The sequence below is a fragment of the Muscardinus avellanarius genome (genome assembly GCF_963383645.1).
Source record: "Muscardinus avellanarius genome assembly, chromosome: 16".
Classification (NCBI taxonomy): Eukaryota; Metazoa; Chordata; class Mammalia; order Rodentia; family Gliridae; genus Muscardinus; species Muscardinus avellanarius.
Window position 1 is genome coordinate 22,734,140 of NC_137802.1, and position 20,108 is coordinate 22,754,247.

The 20,108-nt window shown below is 44.1% G+C and overlaps 1 protein-coding gene across 1 annotated transcript in view; it reads left to right on the forward strand.

The window, feature by feature from the left end:
- Nucleotides 1-19,163, forward strand: part of CRK (CRK proto-oncogene, adaptor protein) — a gene marked incomplete at its 5' end in the record, with an annotated part of 36,119 nt that extends 16,956 nt beyond the window's left edge. The window contains 2 exons of the mRNA XM_080712913.1: nt 8,348-8,883; nt 18,804-19,163. Of these exons, the coding sequence (XP_080569039.1) occupies nt 8,348-8,883; nt 18,804-18,941 (674 nt within the window). The 3' untranslated portion in view covers nt 18,942-19,163. The remainder of the gene's footprint in view (nt 1-8,347; nt 8,884-18,803) is intronic.
- Between the last annotated feature and the right edge of the window lie 945 nt (nt 19,164-20,108).

A 20,108-nucleotide genomic window follows, 5' to 3' on the forward strand; every position in this document is an offset into this window, starting at 1 on the left:
TTGGCTTAGAGTTAGATGCTCCTGGCTTCAACGTCTATTACCAGAAAAAAGAAAGACTGGGCTTGGTGGCTCACCTTCAGTACTTGGGAGGCTGACAGGAGGATTGCAGGTTTGTGGCTAGCCTCAGGAACTTAGGCCCTATGCAGCTTAGAATGTGTTTCAAAATAAAATTGAGCTGTGTGTAATGGTGCACACTTGTAATTCCATTATTTGAGAGGCTAAATCAAGAAGATTGAAGGTTCCTGGCCAGCCTCAGCTACTTAGGCCCTTCACAATTTAGACCCTGTTTCAAAATAAAGAAAAAAATAGGGCTGGGCAACGGCGTGGTGGCATAAATGCTTGTAATCCTAGTACTTGGGAGACTGAGACTGGGATCCAGGTACATGGTATATGGCCAGCCTTAGCCACTTAGGCCCTCTGCAATTTAGTAAGACCCTGTTTCTTTCTTTCTTTTTCTTCTTTTTTCTTCTTTTTTGTAGTAATGGGGGTGGAATCCAGGGGCTTTACCTCCGGGCTATCCTCCCAGACCGATTTTTTTTTTTTAATATTTTATTTGGAAACAGGGTCTCATTAAGTTGCTGAGAGCCTCAATAAGTAGCTGGGGCTGGCTTTGAACCTGTGCAATCCTCCTGTCTCAGCCTCCCAAGCTCTGGTATTACAAGCTTGCACCACCACACCTGGCTTGAGACCCTGTTTCAAAATAAATAATTGGGTTGGGGGTGTAGCTCAGAGGTAGAATTCCCCTGGGTTCAAGCCCCTGCACCATTAAAAGGGGAAAAAAAAAAGGACTGGGAGCTTGGCGTGGTGGCACACGCTTGTAATCCCTGCACTTGGGAGACTGAAACAGGAGGAGTGCGCAGGTTCGAAGCCAGCCTCAGCTACTTAGTGAGGCACTCAGCAACTTAGTGAGACCCTGTTTCCAAATAAAATATAAAAAAGGTCTGGGAGTATAGCCCGGAGGTAGAAGGCCTCTGGGTTCCACCCCCAGTACCACCAAAAAAAAAAAAAAAAAAGGACTGGGGTGATAGCTTAGAGATAGAGTGCCCCCTGCTGGATTTGGTGGCTCACACTTGTAATCCCAGCAATTACGAGGCTGAGACAGGAAGATTGTGCAGGTTTGAAGCCAGCCTCAGCTACTTATTGAGGCTCTCAGCAACTTAGACCCTGTTTCCAAATAAATATAAAATAGGTCTGGGAGTGTAGGCCGGGGGTAGAAAGCCCCTGGATTCCATCCTCAGTACAAAAATAAATAAATAAAAAGGTAGAATGCCTCTTGATTCCAATACCACACACACAAAAAAAACTTCAAAAAGAAATTGTAAATTGGGCATGGTGGCGCACGCTTGTAATCCCTGCGCTTGGGAGGCTGAGACAGAAGGATAGTGCAGGTTCGAAGCCAGCCTCAGTTACTTAGTGAAGCTCTCAGCAACTTAGACCCTGTTTCCAAGTAAAATATAAAATAGGTCTGGGAGTATAGCTCGGAGGTAGAAAGCCTCTGGGTTCCACCCCCAGTACCACCAAAAAAAAAAAAAAAAAAATTGTAAAGCCAGGCGTTGATGGTGCATGCTTGTAATCCCAGTACGTGGGAGGCTGAGAGAGGAGGATTGCAGGTTCGAAAGCCAGCCTCTACAATTTAGCGAGACCCTGTTTCCAAATAAGAAAATCAGGCTAGGGATTTAGCTCAGAGCTCTGGATTCAATCCTGAGTGCCACACAAAAAAATATTTTTTTTTGTTTAGCTGGGCCTGGTAGCACATGCTTGTAATCCCAGCATTTGGGAGGCTGAGAAAGGATTAGGCAGATTTGAAGTCAGCTTCAGCTAATTAGTGAGGCCTTTTGCAACTCAGTGAGACCCTGTTTCAAAATAAAGAATTAAAAAATAGGGCTGGGGGTGTTGCTTGGAAGTAGAATGCCCCTGGGTTCTATCCCCAGTACCACAAAAAAACAAAAAAAAATTTTGTAGCCAGGGATGGTGGTGCATGCTTGTAATCCAGTACTTGGGAGGCTGGGACAGGAGGATCACAGGTTCACAACCAGCCTCAGCTACTTAGTGAGGCTCTCCCAAGTACCCAAAACAAAAGACATGTAAACCACCAGGAGTACAGATATTCTTGTCAATCCAAATACTTGAGAAGCTGAGACAGGAAGTTTACAGGTTGAAGGTAAGCATGCAGTAATTTAACAAGACTGTTTCAACATCAAAAAGGCCTGAGAAGCTGGCGTGGTGGCACAGGCTTGTAATCCCAGTACTTGGGAGGCTGAGACAGTAGGATCACAAGTATGTGGCCAGCCTCAGCTACTTAGGCCCTCCGTAATCTAGTGAGACCTGTTTCAAAATAAAGAATAAAATATGGCTGGGAGCGTAGCTCAGAGGTAGAATGCACCTGAGTCCAACACAACAAAAATAAAAATAAAAAAGGTCTGGGGTGCTGGGCCTAGTGGGGCACGCTTGTAATCCCAGCACTTGGGAGGCTGAAACAGGAGGATCGCTCAGGCTTGAAGCCAGCCTAAACTACTTAGTGAGGCTCTCAGCAATTTAGTGAGACCCTTTTTCCAAATAAAGTATAAAATAGGTCTGGGAGTATAGCCTGGAGGTAGAAAGACCCCTGGGTTCCACCCCCAGTACCACCAAAAATAAAAAGGTCTGGGGTTAGCTGGGCCTGGTGGCACATAGTTGTAATCCCAATTCTTGGGAGGCTGAAACAGGAGGATCTTGGGTCCAGAGCCAGCCTCAGCTACTTAGGCCCTCAGCAATCCCTGTTTCAAAAAAATTCCCAATATTGTCGGGAAAAAAAGAAGCCTGGAGGTGTAGCTCAATGGTAAAACACATCTATGTTTGATCCACAGTACCACAAAAACACACACACAAAAAAAAAAAAACAAAGGAAAACATCTAAACCAACACATATGTAAATACTTATTATATATACACAAGTATATATGAATCCGGTGGATTACAGACCAAAATGCTGAGAGGTTCTGTGACAGATAATTAAAAAACAACCCCTCCTCTGCCATAAAGCCCAGGTTTTCCATAGAGCTATGTATTTATCTGGAAATTAAAAAAGAATCCAGTGAACCTGAGCTCAGTGACACACACTTGTAATTCCAGCTACTCTGGAAACAATAGCAAGAGGGTTGCAAATTTGAGGCCAGCCTCTGCAGCTTATAGACTGCCTCACACTAAAAGGGCTTGAGAAGCTGGGCCTAGTGATGTGCCTGTGATCTCAGTTCTTGGAAGGGAGGGACTGGAGGGCTGAAGGTTTGCATCCAGACTCAGCGACACAGTGAGGCCCTTCAAAGTGAAATAGAGCTGGGAGATGCCAAGTGCTAGCATAAGTGTGGGCCACCGCACCATGCGTTAGAAATGGATATTTTTTCTTTTTTGTGGTATTGTGGATTGAATCTACCTCTAAGCTATATCCCCAGCCCTACTTTTATTCTGTATTATTAATTTTTTATTTATAGTACTGAAGATTGAACCCAGAAACATTCTACCTCCCAACTCTACCCCAGCCCTGTTTTTTATTCTTTATTTTGAAACAGGGTCTCACTAAGTTTGGAGGTCCTCACTAAATAGCTAAAGCTGGCCTTGAACCTGCAATCCTCCTGTCTCATCCTCCCAAGTACTGGGATCACAATCTTGGGCCATCAAGACTAGCTCTTCTTATTAGTTGTGGTGGTGGTAATTATTGGTGGTGACAAGGTATTGAACCCATGAATGTTCTACCTATGAGCTATACCACCAGCCCTATATTATTTATTTGTTTGTTTGTTTATTTATTTATTTATTTCAGTACTGGGGATTGAACCCAGGGGCATTCTACCTCTGAGCTAAACCCTGAGCCCTATTTTTTTCTTTCTTTGGGTGTGTGTGTGTGTGTGTGTGTGTGTGTGTGTGTGTGTTACTGAGGAAGGAACGCAGGGGCTTTCTACCTTTAGGCTATATTCCCAGACCTATTTTATATTTTTTTATTTGGAAACAGGGCCTCACTAAGTAGTTGAGGCTGGCTTTGAAACTTGCACTATCCTCCTGTCTCAGGCGTACTGAGAAAGTACTGGGATTATAAGCATGCCCGGCTTATTTTCATGTTTTGAGACAGAATCTCATTAAGTTGCTGAGGCTGGCCTTGAACATGGCTGACATCATGCCTGGCTCTTAAAAATCTATTTCTAAACAGGGTGTGGCATCTCACACACTTGTAATACCAGGACTTGGGAGTCTAGACCGGAAGATCACAGGTTTGAGGACAGCCTGAGCAAGTAGTGAGACTTACCAACTTGGTGAGACCCTGTCTCAAAAATAAACCAGGTGTGATGACACATCCTTGTAATCCCAACATTTGGTAGGCAGAGACAGGAGGATTGAGGTTTGTGGACAGCCTCAGCTACTTAGGCCCTTTGCAACTCAGTGAGATCCTGTTTCAAAATAAAGAATAAAAGCTGAGTGTGTTGGCTCACACTTGTAATCCTAATATTCAGGAGACAGACTGGAGGATAGTGATTTGCAGACAGCCTCAGCTACTTAGTGAGGACCTCTGTAACTTAGACCCTGTTTCAAAATAAAGAATAAAAATTAGAATAAAAAATATAGAGTAGGGTGTAGCTCAAAAGTAGAGTCACCTTGGGTTCGAACCCCATTGCCACCAAAAAAATAAAAACATTTTTTTTGTTTTTGCGGTACTATGGATGGAACCCAGGGGCATTCTACCTCCGAGCTACACCCCCAGCCCTATTTTTTATTCCTTATTTTGAAACAGGTTCTCACTGAGTTGCAAAGGGCCTCACTAAGTAGCAGCTGAGGCTGTCCCTGAACTGCGATCCTCCATCTCAGCCTCCTAAATGCTAGGATTACAAGCATGTTCCACCATGCTTGGCACATTTAAAAAAATTTTTTTTCAGTACTGGGGATAGAACCCAGAGGCATTCTACCTCTGATCCACACTCCCAGTCCTATATTTTATTGTTTATTTTTTGAAACAGCTTCTCACTGAGTTGCAAAGGCCCTCACTAAGTAGTTGAGGCTGTCTGCAGACTGCAGTCCTCCTGTCTCAGCCTCCAGATGCTGGGATTACAAGCGTGCGCCACCATGCTCAGCTTCTATTTTTTATTTCATATTTGTTTTCTTTTGTTTGGGTTTTGGTATTGGAGATTAATCTAGAGACATTTTACCTCCAAGTTATACCCCTAACCTAATTTTATTTATTTTTTATTTTTTATTTTTTGTGGTACTGGGGTTAGAAACCAGGGGCATTCTACCTCCAAGCTCCCCACCACTATTGTTTAGTCTTTTATTTTTTTTGAAACAGAGTCTCACTGAGTTGTGAAGGGCTTCGCTAAGTAGCTGAGGCTGTCTGCGAACCCCTATCCTCCTTTCTCCAGCTTCCAAATACTGGGATTATAAGTGTGCACCACCACTCAAGGATTATTTTATTTATTTTGAAACAGGGTCTCAGTAAGTTGCAGAGGGCCTCACTAAGTTAGCTGAGGCTGCAAACCTGTGATTCTGCTGTCTCAGCCCTCAAAGTACTTGGATTATAAGCATGTGCCACCTCACCTGACTACAGATAGACTTTATTTTTCTTTTGTTTTTTTCGGTACAGGGGATTGAACCCAGGAACCTTACCTCCAAACTACAGCCCCAATCCTATTTTTTATTCTTTTTATTTTGAAACAGGGTCTCACTAAGTTGTGGAGGAACTCATTAAGCAGCTGAGGAGATGGATTTTTTTTTCCCCAGTACTGGGGATGGAACCCAGAGGCATTCTACCTCTGAGCTACACCCCCAAGCCCTATTATCTCCTTGGTTTCTTTTTGTGGCTATCAGAGATTTAGGTTAGCAATCTAAGATTAAAAAAAAAAAAAAAAAGAGTTGAGCCGGGCGTGATGGCACATGCTTTGTAATCCCAGCATTTGGGAGGCTGAGACAGGAGGATTGAGGTTCAAAGACAGCCTCAGCTTCTACTTAGTGATGCCCTTTGCAACTCAGTGAAACCCTGTTTCAAAATATGAAGAATAAGCCGGGCGTGGTGGCGCACGCTTGTAATCCCCGCGCTTGGGAGGCAGAGACAGGAGGATCGCGCAGGTTCGAAGCCAGCCGCGCGCGCTGGCTTAGGAGACCCTGTTTCCAAATAAAAATGCAAAAATAGGTCTGGGAGTGTAGCCCGGAGGTAGAAGGGCTTCCAGGAACCCCAGTACCACCAAAAAAAAAAAAAATGAAGAATAAGCTGGGTGTGGTGGCGCATGCTTGTAATCCCAGCATTTGGGAGGCTGAGACAGGAGGATCACGGTTCATGGCCAGCTTCAGCTCCTACTTAGTGAGGCCCTTTGCAACTCAGTGAGACCCTGTTTCAAAACAAAGAATAAAAAATAGGGCTGGGGGTGTAGCTCGGAGGTAGGATGCCCCTGGGGATCCATCCCCAGTACCAAAAATAAAAATAAAGAATAAAAAATAGGGTTGAGAGTGTAGCTCAGAGGTTGAAGGTCCCTGGGTTCATCCCCAGTACCAAAAGAGAGAGAGAGGGGGGGGCTGGCATTCTGCCACACTTTATAATCTCAGTACTTGGGATGCTGAGACAGAATGATCACAGGTTTGAAGACAGTCTCAGCAGGTATTGAGACTCTCATCAACTTAATTAGACCCTATTTTAGAATAAAAATTAAGTAAGGCTGGAGATGTACCTTGGAGGTGGAATGTTCCTGTGTTCAAATTCCAGAGCCACTAAAAAAAAAAAAGTATTTTATGTGTGTGTATGTGGTGCTAAGTTGTGGAGGTATTTCTTTGTTTTGTTTGTAGCTGTCAGAGATGAAATTGTGGTTAGCAATCTAAGATCAAAAAAGATGGAGACAGATGGTGTGGTGACGCATGCTTGTAATCCAACTACTTGGGAGGCTGAGACAGGAGGATCACGGGTTTAAAGCCAGCCTCAGTGACAGCAAGACCTTGTTTCCAAATAAAATTTTTTTTTAAAAAGGTCTTAATAGAAATCTCCTGTGTTAAGCCAGACAAAGTAGGGCAGGTTTGTAATCCCAGTACTTGGGAGGCTACGACAGAAGGATCAGGGTTTGTGGCTAGCCTCATATACTTAGTTGAGGCCCTCCACAACTTAGTGAGTCCCTGTTTCAAAATGAATAAAGCTGGGAGCTGGACGTGGTGGCACAAGCTTGTAATCCCAGCATTCAGGAGGCTGAGCCGGAGGATCGTGGTTCACAGACAGCCTCAGCTACTTAGTGAGGTCCTCTGCAACTTAGTGAGACCCTGTTTCAAAATAAAGCATAAAAAATAGGGCAGGGAGTGTAGCTCGAAGGTTGAATGTCCCTGGGTTCCATCCCCAGACCCGCAAAAATTAAATAAATAAATGAATAGTAAATAAATAAAAAGAAAGCTGGGCATGGTGGCACACCCTTGTAATCCCAGCATTTGGAGGCTGAGACAAGAGGAGGCAAGGTTCATGGAAAGCCTCAGCTACTTAATGAAGTCCATTGTAACTCAGTGAGATCCTGTTTCAAAATAAAGAAAAATAGGACTGGGAGTATAGCTCAGAGGTAGAATGTCCCTGGTTCCATTCCCAGTACGGAAAAATAAATAAATAAAAATTTGTGCTGGGGGTGTAGCTCGGAGGTAAAATGCCCTGAGTTCAATCTTCAGCACCACATACAAAAAAAATTTTCCATGTTGTGCTGTCTGGGCCTAAGAGGTCTGTCATGACTTTTTTTTCCCCACTCAGGCCAGTGGTGATGGACATCTTTATTCCCGTGGGATGTTTCATCTCTAAAGTGGAATTTTGAATCGGCCATAGTATCCTACACTTTTAATCCCAGTATTTGAGAGGCTGAGACAGTATGATCACATGTTCGCAGCCAACATCAGCTACTTAGTGAGGCCCTCTGCAACTTAGCGAGACCCTGTTTCAAAATAATATAGGGTTGGGGATGTAGCTTGGTAGAATGCTCCTAGATTCAATTCTCAGTACCACACACACAAAAGAAACTAGGATTTTGAACTGGGCATGGTGGTGCACACTTGTAATCCCAGTACTTGGGAGACTGTGACATGAAGATTGCAGGTTCAAGAACAACCTCAACAACTTAGTGTAGCCTTCTACAACTTAGACCTTGTTTCAAAAAAATACAATAGGTAGAATGTAACTTGGCGGTAGAATGCCCCTGGGTTTAATCCCTAGTGCCACCAAAAAATAAGTTGAATTGGTTTTCTTTGAGTAGATTATTTTAAGGCAGTTCTCTTGTTGATTAAATATTGACTAAATGTGTATAGGAAGTACTTAAAATCTGCATTTCATCCTCAATATAGTACATCATTAAATAACACTCTGTTCTGTTTTTTCTAGGGGTGAGCCCCTCCAGACTCCGAATAGGAGATCAAGAGTTTGATTCATTGCCTGCTTTACTGGAATTCTACAAAATTCACTATTTGGACACTACAACATTGATAGAACCGGTTTCAAGGTCCAGGCAGGGTAGTGGAGTGATTCTCAGGCAGGAGGAGGCAGAGTATGTGCGAGCCCTCTTTGACTTTAATGGGAATGATGAAGAAGATCTTCCCTTTAAGAAAGGAGACATCTTGAGAATCCGGGATAAGCCTGAAGAGCAGTGGTGGAATGCAGAGGACAGCGAAGGCAAGAGAGGGATGATTCCAGTCCCTTACGTGGAGAAGTATAGACCTGCCTCCGCCTCAGTATCGGCTCTGATTGGAGGTAACCAGGAGGGTTCCCACCCACAGCCACTGGGTGGGCCGGAGCCCGGGCCCTATGCCCAACCAAGCGTCAACACTCCGCTCCCTAACCTCCAGAATGGGCCCATTTATGCCAGGGTTATCCAGAAGCGAGTCCCTAATGCCTACGACAAGACAGCCTTGGCTTTGGAGGTACATAATGTGCAAAATGTAGAAGGAAGAGATCTGCACAGGGTCTCCCTTTCTGACCTCTTAGAGCTTTGTAGGAATGCTGAAAACCGCACCAGCATTGTGATGTTGTTGTAGTTCTTGAACCATTAGTATTGATTTTTGTGTTTAATGTTGGGGTTTCTCTTTTATTTAGAAAAACCTATCTTGCAATGAGTAAATAATGTAAACTGTATAAATGTTTTGATTGATCTACTAAGCGAACTTTGACTAATAACACCACTTGAGTTTACAGAAATTAACCTAAATTACTTGTTTCATCTATATCCTAATCTCTTTCTTGCTTTCTGCTTGTCATTGTCTAAAAGAAGGTGGATTTACACAGATTTAAATATAATAAGTGATCTCTAGGAAAGTATTTCAGTGAAATTTTCCTGCAAAAACAAAATGTTTTTACTTTAGGAGATATGAGGCTCCTTAGGATTAATCGTGTTCATAAGAATCAAGATAATCTGGGGGTGTGGCTCATTGGTAAAGTGCTTGCCTAGCATGCACAAAGCCCTAGGATCAGTCCCTAGCATCAAAGAGAGAAAAACAGGAGGGATGTGCTACAGGTATGGAGAGACCCATACCTGGGAGCGTTAGTTTCAAGAAGCAGCAGATTGACCTGGTCTTTGTTGTTTAATGCATTTCACAGGCCTAGAGCCAGTTCTGCACACGCAATTTAGTTTTGCCTTTTTCTGGTGAATAATTATTTTTGGTAGCTCATCACCTTTTTTTCCCCTTTTTTTTTTCCTTTTTTTTTTTTTTCTTTCTTTCAGTACTGAGGATGGAACCCAGGGACATTCTACCTCTGAGCTAAACTCCCAGCCCTATTTTTTGTTCTTTATTTTGAACCCGTCTCACTTGAGTCAAAGGGCCTCACTAAGCTGAAGCTACCCACGAACCTGGATCCTTCTGTCTCAGACCCAAATCCTGGGATTACAAGTGTGTGCCACCACACCTGGCTCTCTTTTATTTCGTTTTTTACTTTTGTGGTACTGGACTAGAGCTGGGTGCAGTGGTGCACATTTGTAATCCCAGTACCTGGGAGACTGACAGGAAGGTTGCAGGGTCTTGACCAGTCTCGGGAACTTTGTGAAGCCCTCTGCAACTTAGAGATTTTCAAAATGATAAAGGCTGAGACAGGAGGATCTCAGTTCGAGACCAGCCTCAGCTACTTCTTAGGCCCTTTGCAACTCAGAGAGACCCTTTTTCAAAATAAAGAATAAAAAATAGGTCTGGAGGTATAGCTTGGAGGTAGAATGTCCCTGGGTCCCATTCCCAGTACCATAAAAGAATTTTAAAATATGAAAAATAAAAATAAAAGCCAGGCCTGGTACCGCATGCCTGTAATCTCAGTACTTGGGAGGCTGAGACAGGAGGATCGTATGGCTTGTGGCCAGCCTCAACTACATAGTGAGGCCCTCCACAACTCATTGAGATTCTGTTTCAAAATAAAGAATAGAGCTGGGCATGGTGGCACACACTTGTAATCTAAACATTCGGTAGGCTGAGACTGGAGAATCGAGGTTTGCGGACAGCCTCAGCTACTTAGTGAGGCCCTCTACAATTTAGTGAGACACTGTTTCAAAAAAAAAAAAAAGAATAAAAAACAGGGAAGGGGTTGTAGCTTAGAGGTAGAATGCCCTGGGTTCCATCCCCAGACCCACAAAAAAATAAAGAGTAAAAAATAGGGTGTAGCTCAGAGGTAGAATGCCCTGGGTTTAATCCTCAGTACTGCAAAAATAAATAGATAGTAAATAAATAAGAAATAAGAGAATAAATACAAAATTAAATAAGACTGAGGGGTGTAGCTCAGAGGTAGACTGTCCCTGGGTTAAATCTACAGTACCACTTGCATACATAAATTAGACTAGAACCAGGGAGAGCCTTGTGTCCCAGGACTTGGTGGGATGCTTTTGTTCATCTGGTAGCTTTTCATTTAAACACAAAAAACCTGCACCTTTCCACCATTATAACTGATGCTTATTTGGTTTTTTGTTTGTTTCTTTTTGAGGCTAGTCAATCATTAAGGCTGGAGTGTATTTGGGAGGCTGAGACAGGAGAATCACTTATTCAAAGCCAGCCTCAGTACCTTAGCAAGACTCTATTTTATTTTTTGGCGGGTCTGGGGATGGAACCCAGGGGCATTTGACCTCCGAGCTACACCCACTGCCCTATTTTATTCTTTATTTTGGAACCAGGTCTCACTGAGTTGCAGAGGGCTTCACTAAGTAGCTGAGGCTGTCCGCGAACTGCGATCCTCAGTGTCAGCCTCCCGAATGCTGGGATTACAAGCGTGCACCACCACCCGGCTAAGACTCTATTTTATTTATTTTTTTTGTTTGTTTTGGTTTTTTTTTTTTGTGGTACTGGGGGTGGATCCCAGAGGCTTTCTACCTCCGGGCTATACTCCCAGACCTTTTTTATATTTTATTTGGAAACAGGGTGGGTCTCACTAAGTTGCTGAAAGCCTCACTAAGTAGCTGAGGCTGGCTTCGAACCTGTGCGATCCTCCTGTCTCAGCCTCCCAAGCACAGGGATTACAAGTGTGCGCCACCACACCCGGCATAAGACTCTATTTTAAAATAAAAAGGATTTAGGGGTTTTACTCAGGGGTAAATGCCCCTGGGTTCAGTCCCCGGTACCAAAACAACAACAAAATCCCAGTACTTAGGGGACTGACAGGTGCATTGCAGGATTGAGGCCAGGCTGTGCAATGTAGCCAGACTCTTTGGTAACCTAGTGACATCCTGTTTCAAAATGAAAAGTAAGCGGGTGTGGTGGCGCTGCTTGTAATCCCAGTACTTGGGAGGCTGAGACAAAACAGTCACAGGTTTGCGGCCAGCCTCAGCTACTTAGTGAGAGCTCAGCAACTTAATAAGACCCTGCTTCAAAATAAAGAATAAAAATAGGGCTGGAGGTGTAGTTAGGAAGTAGAATGCCCCTGGGTTCAACCCCCAGTACAAAAAAAAGGGGGGGGGGCTGGGGTGTAACTTGGAGGCAGAATGCCCCTGGGTTCATTCCCCAGTTCTACAAAAAGACAATGAAAACAAGGCTGGGTGTGTAGCTTAGAGGTAGAAGGCCCATGGGTTCAATCTCTGGTCCTCACACACACACACACAAAAAAGCATGTGTACATGGGCCTTAAATCTTACCTATCCTCCCTCCACACACACTTTTCAGGTGTGGTGCTGGGATGTCAGACTTAGGGCTTCAGGCATACTAAGCAGCTGCTCTACTCTGTGTTCTACATCTCCAGCTGTTTTATTTTATTTTTTGTGTGTGTTTTTTTTGTTTTGTTTTGTTTTTTGCAGGTGTGGGGATGGAACCCGGGGGCATTTGACCTCCGAGCTACACCCCCTGGCCTATTTTTTATTCTTTATTTTGAAACAGGGTCTCACTAAGTTACGGAGTGCCTCACTAAGTAGCTGAGGCTGTCCACAAACCACGATCCTCTGGTCTCAGCCTCCTGGATGCTGGGATTACAAGTGTGTGCCGCTACACTGGCTCATTTCTAGCTCTCCTCCCTCCCCAACCCAGCCCCCATAGTACTAGGCATGGAACCCAGGTTGTTCTAGCTCCAAGCTACACTTCAGCCTTATTTATTTTCTTTTTTAATTAATTAATTTGGTGGTACTAGGGATGGAACCCTTCTACCTCTAGGCTATACTCCCAGACCTATTTTATATTTTATTTGGAAACGGTCTCAAGCCAGCGAGGCTGACTTCGAACCTGCACGATCCTCCTGTCTCTGCCTCCCAAGCGTGGGGATTACAAGCGTGTGCCACCACGCCCGGCTTATTTTTGTTTGAAAAGGTTCTTGCTAAATTGCTGTGAGCCTTGCAAAGTTGCCGAGTCTGGCTTTGAACCTGCAAGGCTGTACTGGAGAGGTACTGGGGATTGAACCCAGGGATGTTATTCTACCTCCAAGCTAAACCCCCAGTGTTCTTTATTTTATTTTATTTATTTATTTTTGATATTGGAAATTGAATCCAAGGGCACTCTACCTCTTGTGCTATATCTCCAGACCTTTTTTTTTTAATAGTATCACAGGGCACACATTTTTGTATGTGTGTCTGTGGTATGTGGTACTGGGGATTCAGCTCATGGGCTTTCTACCTCTAAGCTACATCCCCACCTTATTTCTTTGCGGGGGGTGGGGGATACTAGGGATCAAACCCAGAGGCATATTACCTCCATGCTACACCCCCAGCCTGATTTTATTATTTGGAAACAGCGTCTTACTAGATTGCTGAGAGCCTCGCTAAATTGTTGAGGCTGTCGTTGAACTGACAATCTTCCTGTCTCAGCCTCACGAATACTGGGATTACAAGCATGCACCCCCAGGCCCAGTTCCCCAGTGCTATTTTATTGATTTTCCCCTTTTTTTGGGGGGGGGAGTGCTGAGGATTGAACCCTTGGGCATTCTATCTCACAGCTACACCCCCAGCTCAATTTTTATTTTTTTATTTTTGTGGGGTGGGGGAGGAACCCAGGGGCACTTGACCTCCGAGCCACATCCCCTGCCCTTTTTTTTTTTTTTTTTTTGGTGGTACTAGAGTTCCTGGAAGCCCTTCTACCTCCGGGCTACTCTCCCAGACCTATTTTTACATTTTTATTTGGAAACAGGGTCTCCTAAGCCAGCGTACGCTGCTGGCTTCGAACCCGTGCAATCCTCCTGTCTCTGCCTCACAAGCGCGGGGATTACAAGCGTGCGCCACCACGCCCGGCTCCGCCCTATTTTTATTCTTTATTTTGAAACAGGGTCTCACTAAGTTACAGAGTGTCTCACTAAGTAGCTGAGGCTGTCCGAAAACCCGATCCTCTGGTCTTAGCCTCCCAAATGCTGGGATTACAAGCGTGCGTCACCACGCCCGGCTCCGAGCTCAATTTTTTAATCTTTATTTTGTTTTAGTTTGTGGTACTTGGAATGGAACCCAGATGCATTCTTCCTTCAAGCTACAACCCCACCCTATTTTTTATTCTTTTTTTTTTTTTTTTTTTTTGGTGGTACTGGGGGTGGAACCCAGGGGCTTTCTACCTCTGGGCTATACTCCCAGACCTATTTTATATTTTATTTGGAAACGGGGTCTCACTAAGTTGCTGAGAGCATCACTGTCTCCGCCTCCCAAATGCTGGGATTTTAAATGTACGCCACTATGCCCGGCTTTGCTTTTTTTTTTTTTTTTTTTTTTTTTTTTTGCGGTACTGGGGATTGAACCCAGGGACATCTACCTCCGAGCTACACCCACAGTCCTATGTTTTATTCTTTATTTTGAAACAGGGTCTCACCGAGTTGCAAAGGACCCTCATTAGGTAGCTGAGGCTGTATTCGAACCCAGATTCTCCTGTCCCAGCCTCCCAAGTACTGGTATTCCCCCACAACCAGCAACTAGTTTAGGTTTTATTGAACATACAATACCCTCAAACATTTTTTTTCTCTTTAAAACAAGATGTCACTGTGTTGCCTTAGGTAAAGTCCCTTTTTCTGTGTGTGTGACACTACTGGTTGAACCCAGGGGCGTTCTCTGAGCTACACCCCAGCCCTATTTTTTTTTTTTTTTTTTTTTTTTTTTTGAAACAGGATCTCATTAAGTTAAGTCACTATTTGCTGAGGCTGTCCTGGAACCTGCAATACTCCTGTCTCAGCCTCCCAAGTACTGGGATTAACAAGTTTGCGCCACCATGCCTAACTTAAAAGTCCCTTTTTTAAGGCCAGACACATAGATTAGATCTAGCTACCAGAATAAGAGTTTATATATGACATTTGTACAGACAGTACAAGTAAATACTAAAATTAGGGAGTCAGGTGTGTTGGCACATACTTATAGTCCCAGTTCCTGGGAGACTGAGACATAAGGATCGAAGATTCAAGGATAGCCCCAGAAAATAATGAGGTTTTCAGTAACCTAAGATTTCCAAACAAAATATTGAATAAATAAGCCGGGCGTGGTGGCGCATACTTGTAATTGCAGCATTTGGGAGACTGAGACAGGAGGATCCAGTTCATGGACGGCCTCAACAACTACTTACGCCCTTTGCAACTCAGTAAGACCCTGTTTCAAAATAAAGAGTTAAAAAAAAAAATAGGGCTGGGTGTGTAGCTCGGAAGTAGAATGCCCTGTATTCCCCAGTACCACAGAAAGGTGGGGTCTGGGGGGTTGTACCACATTTGATATAATTGACTTAATATAGCAAGTGACCAGAAGCATAGGCATTGAACTGAGTATGTGTGTAATGTGTGCGTGTAGACGAGGGGTGGAAAGTCAGAGTACCTGACAGATCCTAAGCAAGAAGCCGTCACCGAGGAGTAGTTAGATATTAGGCACCTAGTGTCTTGCGGTATTGCTGTGTGTGTGTGTGTGTGTGGTGCTGGGGTTACTGAACCCAGGGACATTCTACTTCTGAGCTACACTCCCAGCCTGATTCTGTTGTTGTTGTTGTTGTTGTTGTTGTTGTTGTTGTACTGGGGATGAAACCCAGGGGCATTCTACCTTCGATCTATACCCCTAGCCCAACTTTTTTTTTTTTTTTTTTTTTTTTTTTTTTGGTGGTACTGGGGATGGAACCCTTCTACCTCTGGGCTACACTCACAGACCTATTTTATATTTTTTAATTTGGAAACAGGTCTCTTAAGCCAGCACAGCTGGCTTTGAACCTGCACGATCCTCCTGTCTCCACCTCCCAAGCACTGGAATTACAAGCGTGCGCCACCATGCCCAGCTTTTTATTCTTTATTTTGAAACAGGGTCTCACTGAGTTGCAAAGGGCCTCACTGAATGCTGAGGCTGGCCGCAAACCCGCATCCTCCCGATTGCTGGGATCACAAATGTGCGCCACCACGCCTGGCAGGAGTTATATCTTATAATTGCTCTGAACCTCTGTTTTCAGTTGTTGTTGGTTGTGGTTGTTGTTATTAATTGTACTGGGGTTTGAAACCAGAGGCATTCTACCTCTGAGTTACACCCCAGCCCAATTTGATTTTTACTTTGAAACAGGGTCTAATGAGGTTGATGAGAGTCTCACTACTTGCTAAGGCTGTCCTGGAACCTGTAATCCTGTCTCAGCCTCCCAAGTAGTAGGATTATAGGTTTGCACTACCAAGCCCGCTTGTTTAATAATATTATTATTACTTTTTTTGTAGTACTGGAGATTGAACCCAGGGGCATTCTACCTCTGGCCTATAGCTCCAGTCCTTTTTGTTGTTGTTGTTGAAACGGTCTCACTGAGTTGCAAAGGACCTCACTAAGTAGCTGAGACTGGCCTTGAAATCCCATCCTGCCTCAGCCTCCCAGATGCTGGGATTACAAGCGTACACCACCTTACCCGGCTCTCCCTTTTTTTTTTTTTTTTTTTGTACTAGGGATGGAACCCAGGGGCATTCTACCTCTGAGCTATACCCCCAGCCCTATTTTTTTATTCTTTATTTTGAAACTGGGTCTCACTCAGTTGCACAGGGCTTTACTAAGTAGACTGCTGGATTTCTTTCTTCTTTTTTTTTTTTTTTTTTTTTTTTTTTTTTTTTTTTTTTTGGCAGTACTGGGGGATGGAATCCAGGGGCAACTACCTCTGAGTTAAACCCGGCCTCATTTTTTATTCTTTATTTTGAACGGGGTCTCACTAAGTTGCAGAGGGCCTCACTTAGTGGCTTAGGAGGCCACAAACCCGCAATCCTCCTGTCTCAGTCTCCCAAGTACTGGTATTACAAGGGTGCGCCACAATGCCTGTATTTATATCTCGCCAGGCTTGCGAACACGTGCCCTTCATTCCCAGTTGATCTAGTCAGAAAATTAAGACAGGAGGATCCCAAAATCAAGGCTAGCCAGAGCAATTTAATGAAAGCCCTGTCTCAAAATAAAATTTGAAAAGGTGTTGGAGAGAGCTGGACAAGGTGACACATATCTGTAATCCTAGTACAGGGGAGGCTGATACAGAAGGATTACAGGTTCAAGGCTATCCTCAGCAATTTAGTAAAACCCTGTTTCAAAATAAAATTTACTTGGAGTATTTTAATTGGTGGCACATGCTTGTGATCCCAGCGTTCAGGAGGCTGAGATAGGAGGATCTCAGTTTGAGGCCAGCCTCAGTTACTACTTAGTGAGGCCCTCTGCAACTCAGTAAGACTCTGTTTCAAAATAAAGAATAAAAAATAGGCCTGGGGGAGCTGGGCATGGTGGCATGCTTGTAATCCCAGCATTCGGAAGGCTGAGAGAGGATCGCGGTTCACGGACAGCTTTAGCTACTTAGTGAGGCCCTCCGTAACTTAGTGAGACCCTGTTTCAAAATAAAGAATAAAAAATAGGGCAAGGGGTGTAGCTCAGAGGTTGAATGCCCCTGGGTTCCATCCCCAGACCCGCAAAAAAAAAAAAAAAAATAGTACTGCAAAAAATTAAAAAAAAAAAAAAATAGGCCGTGGGTGTTGTAGCTTGGAGGTCTCTGGTTTTAACCCCCAGTTCAAGCCGTGCATGACACTTGTAATCCCAGTACTTGGGAGGCTGAGACAGGAGGATCGCACAGGTTCAAAGCCAGCCTCAGCTATTTAGTGAGGCTCTCAGCAACTTAGTGAGACCCTGTTTCTAAATAAAATATAAAATAGGTCCATGAGTATAGCCTGGAGGTAGAAGGCCCCTAGATTTCATCCTGAGCCCCCACACACACACACCAAAAAAAAAAAAACTTAAAACTTTTTTTTTTTTTTTTTTTTTTTTGTGAGTCTGGGGATGGAGCCCAGGGGCATTTGACCATTTGACCTCCGAGCCACATCCCCTGCCCTATTTTTTATTTTGAAACAGTGTCTCACTAAGTTGTGGAGGGCCTCACTAAGTAGCTATCGATCCTCCAGTTTCAGCAAAAAAAACCCCAGTTCTTTAAAAAAAAAAAAAAAAAAGGCCAGGCGTGGTTGCACATGCTTGTAATCCCCCCCACACCCCCCCCCCTGCTTGGGAGGTGGAGACAGGAGGATGGAGTAGGTTTGAAGCCAGCTGGGCTGGCTTAAGATACCCTGTTTCGCCGGGCGTTGTGGCGCACGCTTGTAATCCCTGCGCTTGGGAGGCAGAGACAGGAGGATCGCGCAGGTTCGAAGCCAGCCATGCGCTGGCTTAGGAGACCCTGTTTCCAAATAAAAATGTAAAAATAGGTCTGGGAGTGTAGCCCGGAGGTAGAAGGGCTTCCAGGAACCCCAGTACCACCAAAAAAAAAAAAAAAAGATACCCTGTTTCCAAATAAAAAAGTATAAAAATAGGTCTGGGAGTATAGCCCCCAGGTAGAAGGGTTTCCAGGAACCCCAGTACCACCAAAAAAAAAATTAATAAAGAATAGGGCTGATGGTGTAGCTCAGAGGTAGAATGCCTCTGTGTTTCATCCCAAGTACTTCAAAAAACAAAGAGGGGCCCAGGATATAACATAAAACATACCCCTGGGTCAATCCCAGTTTAAAAAAAAAAAAAATGGTTAGGAGGGTATCTTTGAGGTAGACTACTCTTCGGTTCAATCCCCAGTACTGATATATAAACAGCACTGAGGGTATGGTTCAGAGATAGAACACCCCTGGATTCAATAATCCTCAGCACCATTTTACTGTCGGGCAGGGCTCGTCCCAGGCCAGGCCTGGAGGGCAAGCAGACAGCTCACTGAGGTCGCCTACCCAGAGACAGAAATTTTCAAAAAGAATCATTTTCTAAGATCTTTCTGCTTTCTGCGTGCACTGCTAGACCACTTCTTCCTTCTGCCTGCATTAACCATAAGTAACGAGTCTGGGGGCTGGGGCTGGGGAGGTGCTGAGTAGTCCTTTCTGTGGCGATCCTAGAGCAATCACGGGGCAGAGTGTGCCTGATCAGAGTGAATGCACCAGCTTGCATCCTGAACTAGAAATAAAGTGCTCTCCTTATCTCCTCCTCCAGGTCGGTGAGCTGGTAAAGGTCACGAAGATTAATGTGAGTGGTCAGTGGGAAGGGGAGTGTAATGGCAAACGAGGTCACTTCCCATTCACACATGTTCGTCTGCTGGATCAACAGAATCCCGATGAGGACTTCAGCTGAGTATAGCTCAACAAACAGTTTTGCTGACAGATGGGAACAATCTTTTTTTTTTTTTTTTCCTCCAGTTGCCATCTATACAATTTTCTTCTAGGTGTCAAAAACAGTCTAGTTTATGTAAGCATTCTATTACCTGTGACCTTCTTTAGACTGAACTCCATTTCTAGTCTTATTTACCTTATCAGGGTACGAAGCTAGAGGGCTTGTGTGGTTAACTTCTGACTTGGCATTTTGAAGTGGTAGTGGCGTATCAGGAGTAGGTGTCTTGCCTCCTTTCTCAAAGGCAGTGCAGATCAACCTGTGGAATACTGATGGACACACTGCTCACCCTGATTTCTACAGTGGTTTGTTTCGTTCTGAAACCATATGATCAAATGCAGTAGACTGTTCCCTTCCACCCCGTGAAATAATCATGCACCACGTGAATAGTCCCCAGTGGGACTGCTTTTTCATTTACGGAACATGACTGTTGTGTGACTCATTCTGACATTTCAGATCTTGAGAATTCTGAGAACACTACTAGAAGCATTTGTCTTCCTTCTCAGTCAGTGCTTCATGCTTTTTCTTGGGATTCTTTCAGCCTTGTCATTCTTTTCCCCCAGACCAATAAGTAGGTTAATTCTTAAGATAATGTGTATTTTCATTCCAGGTGAGAAGCGGGATGTGCAAAGCACTTTATTCAGTGCATAGCTTTAAACCAGTATTGGATTCACTAAGTGGATAGCCAGGCTGCCAGCTCTCTGCCTCCCCCTAAGGGGCCGTCTAGTAGGCTCACACTGCTGCAGCCCTCAGGAGACTCCCGGCCGGTGGAGTCCAGCAGGGCCGTTTCTTCTGAGTGTCAGTGTCATAGTGGGAGACTCGGAGTTCTCAGATCCTACTCATTGATAATACTCTGTGGACGGTTTTGGGGCCAAATTCTGCCCTCTGCATTATGTGCAAGTTAGAATAACATGAGTTTGGGGGGTAAGGTTAGTGCTTTGAAAAAGGTTTGAACCAATCATGAATTACTTATGTTATTCATTTTACATGACCAGAATAGTGCTTGAAGTACATTATAAACTGCCTTTGTTTTGGTTTGTTTGTTTTCTTTTCTTTTCAATGTCCAGGATTAGTTTACAAACCCTTTTAAACATAGAATGGTTTATATGGGGTCAGGTGCTCCAGATAACA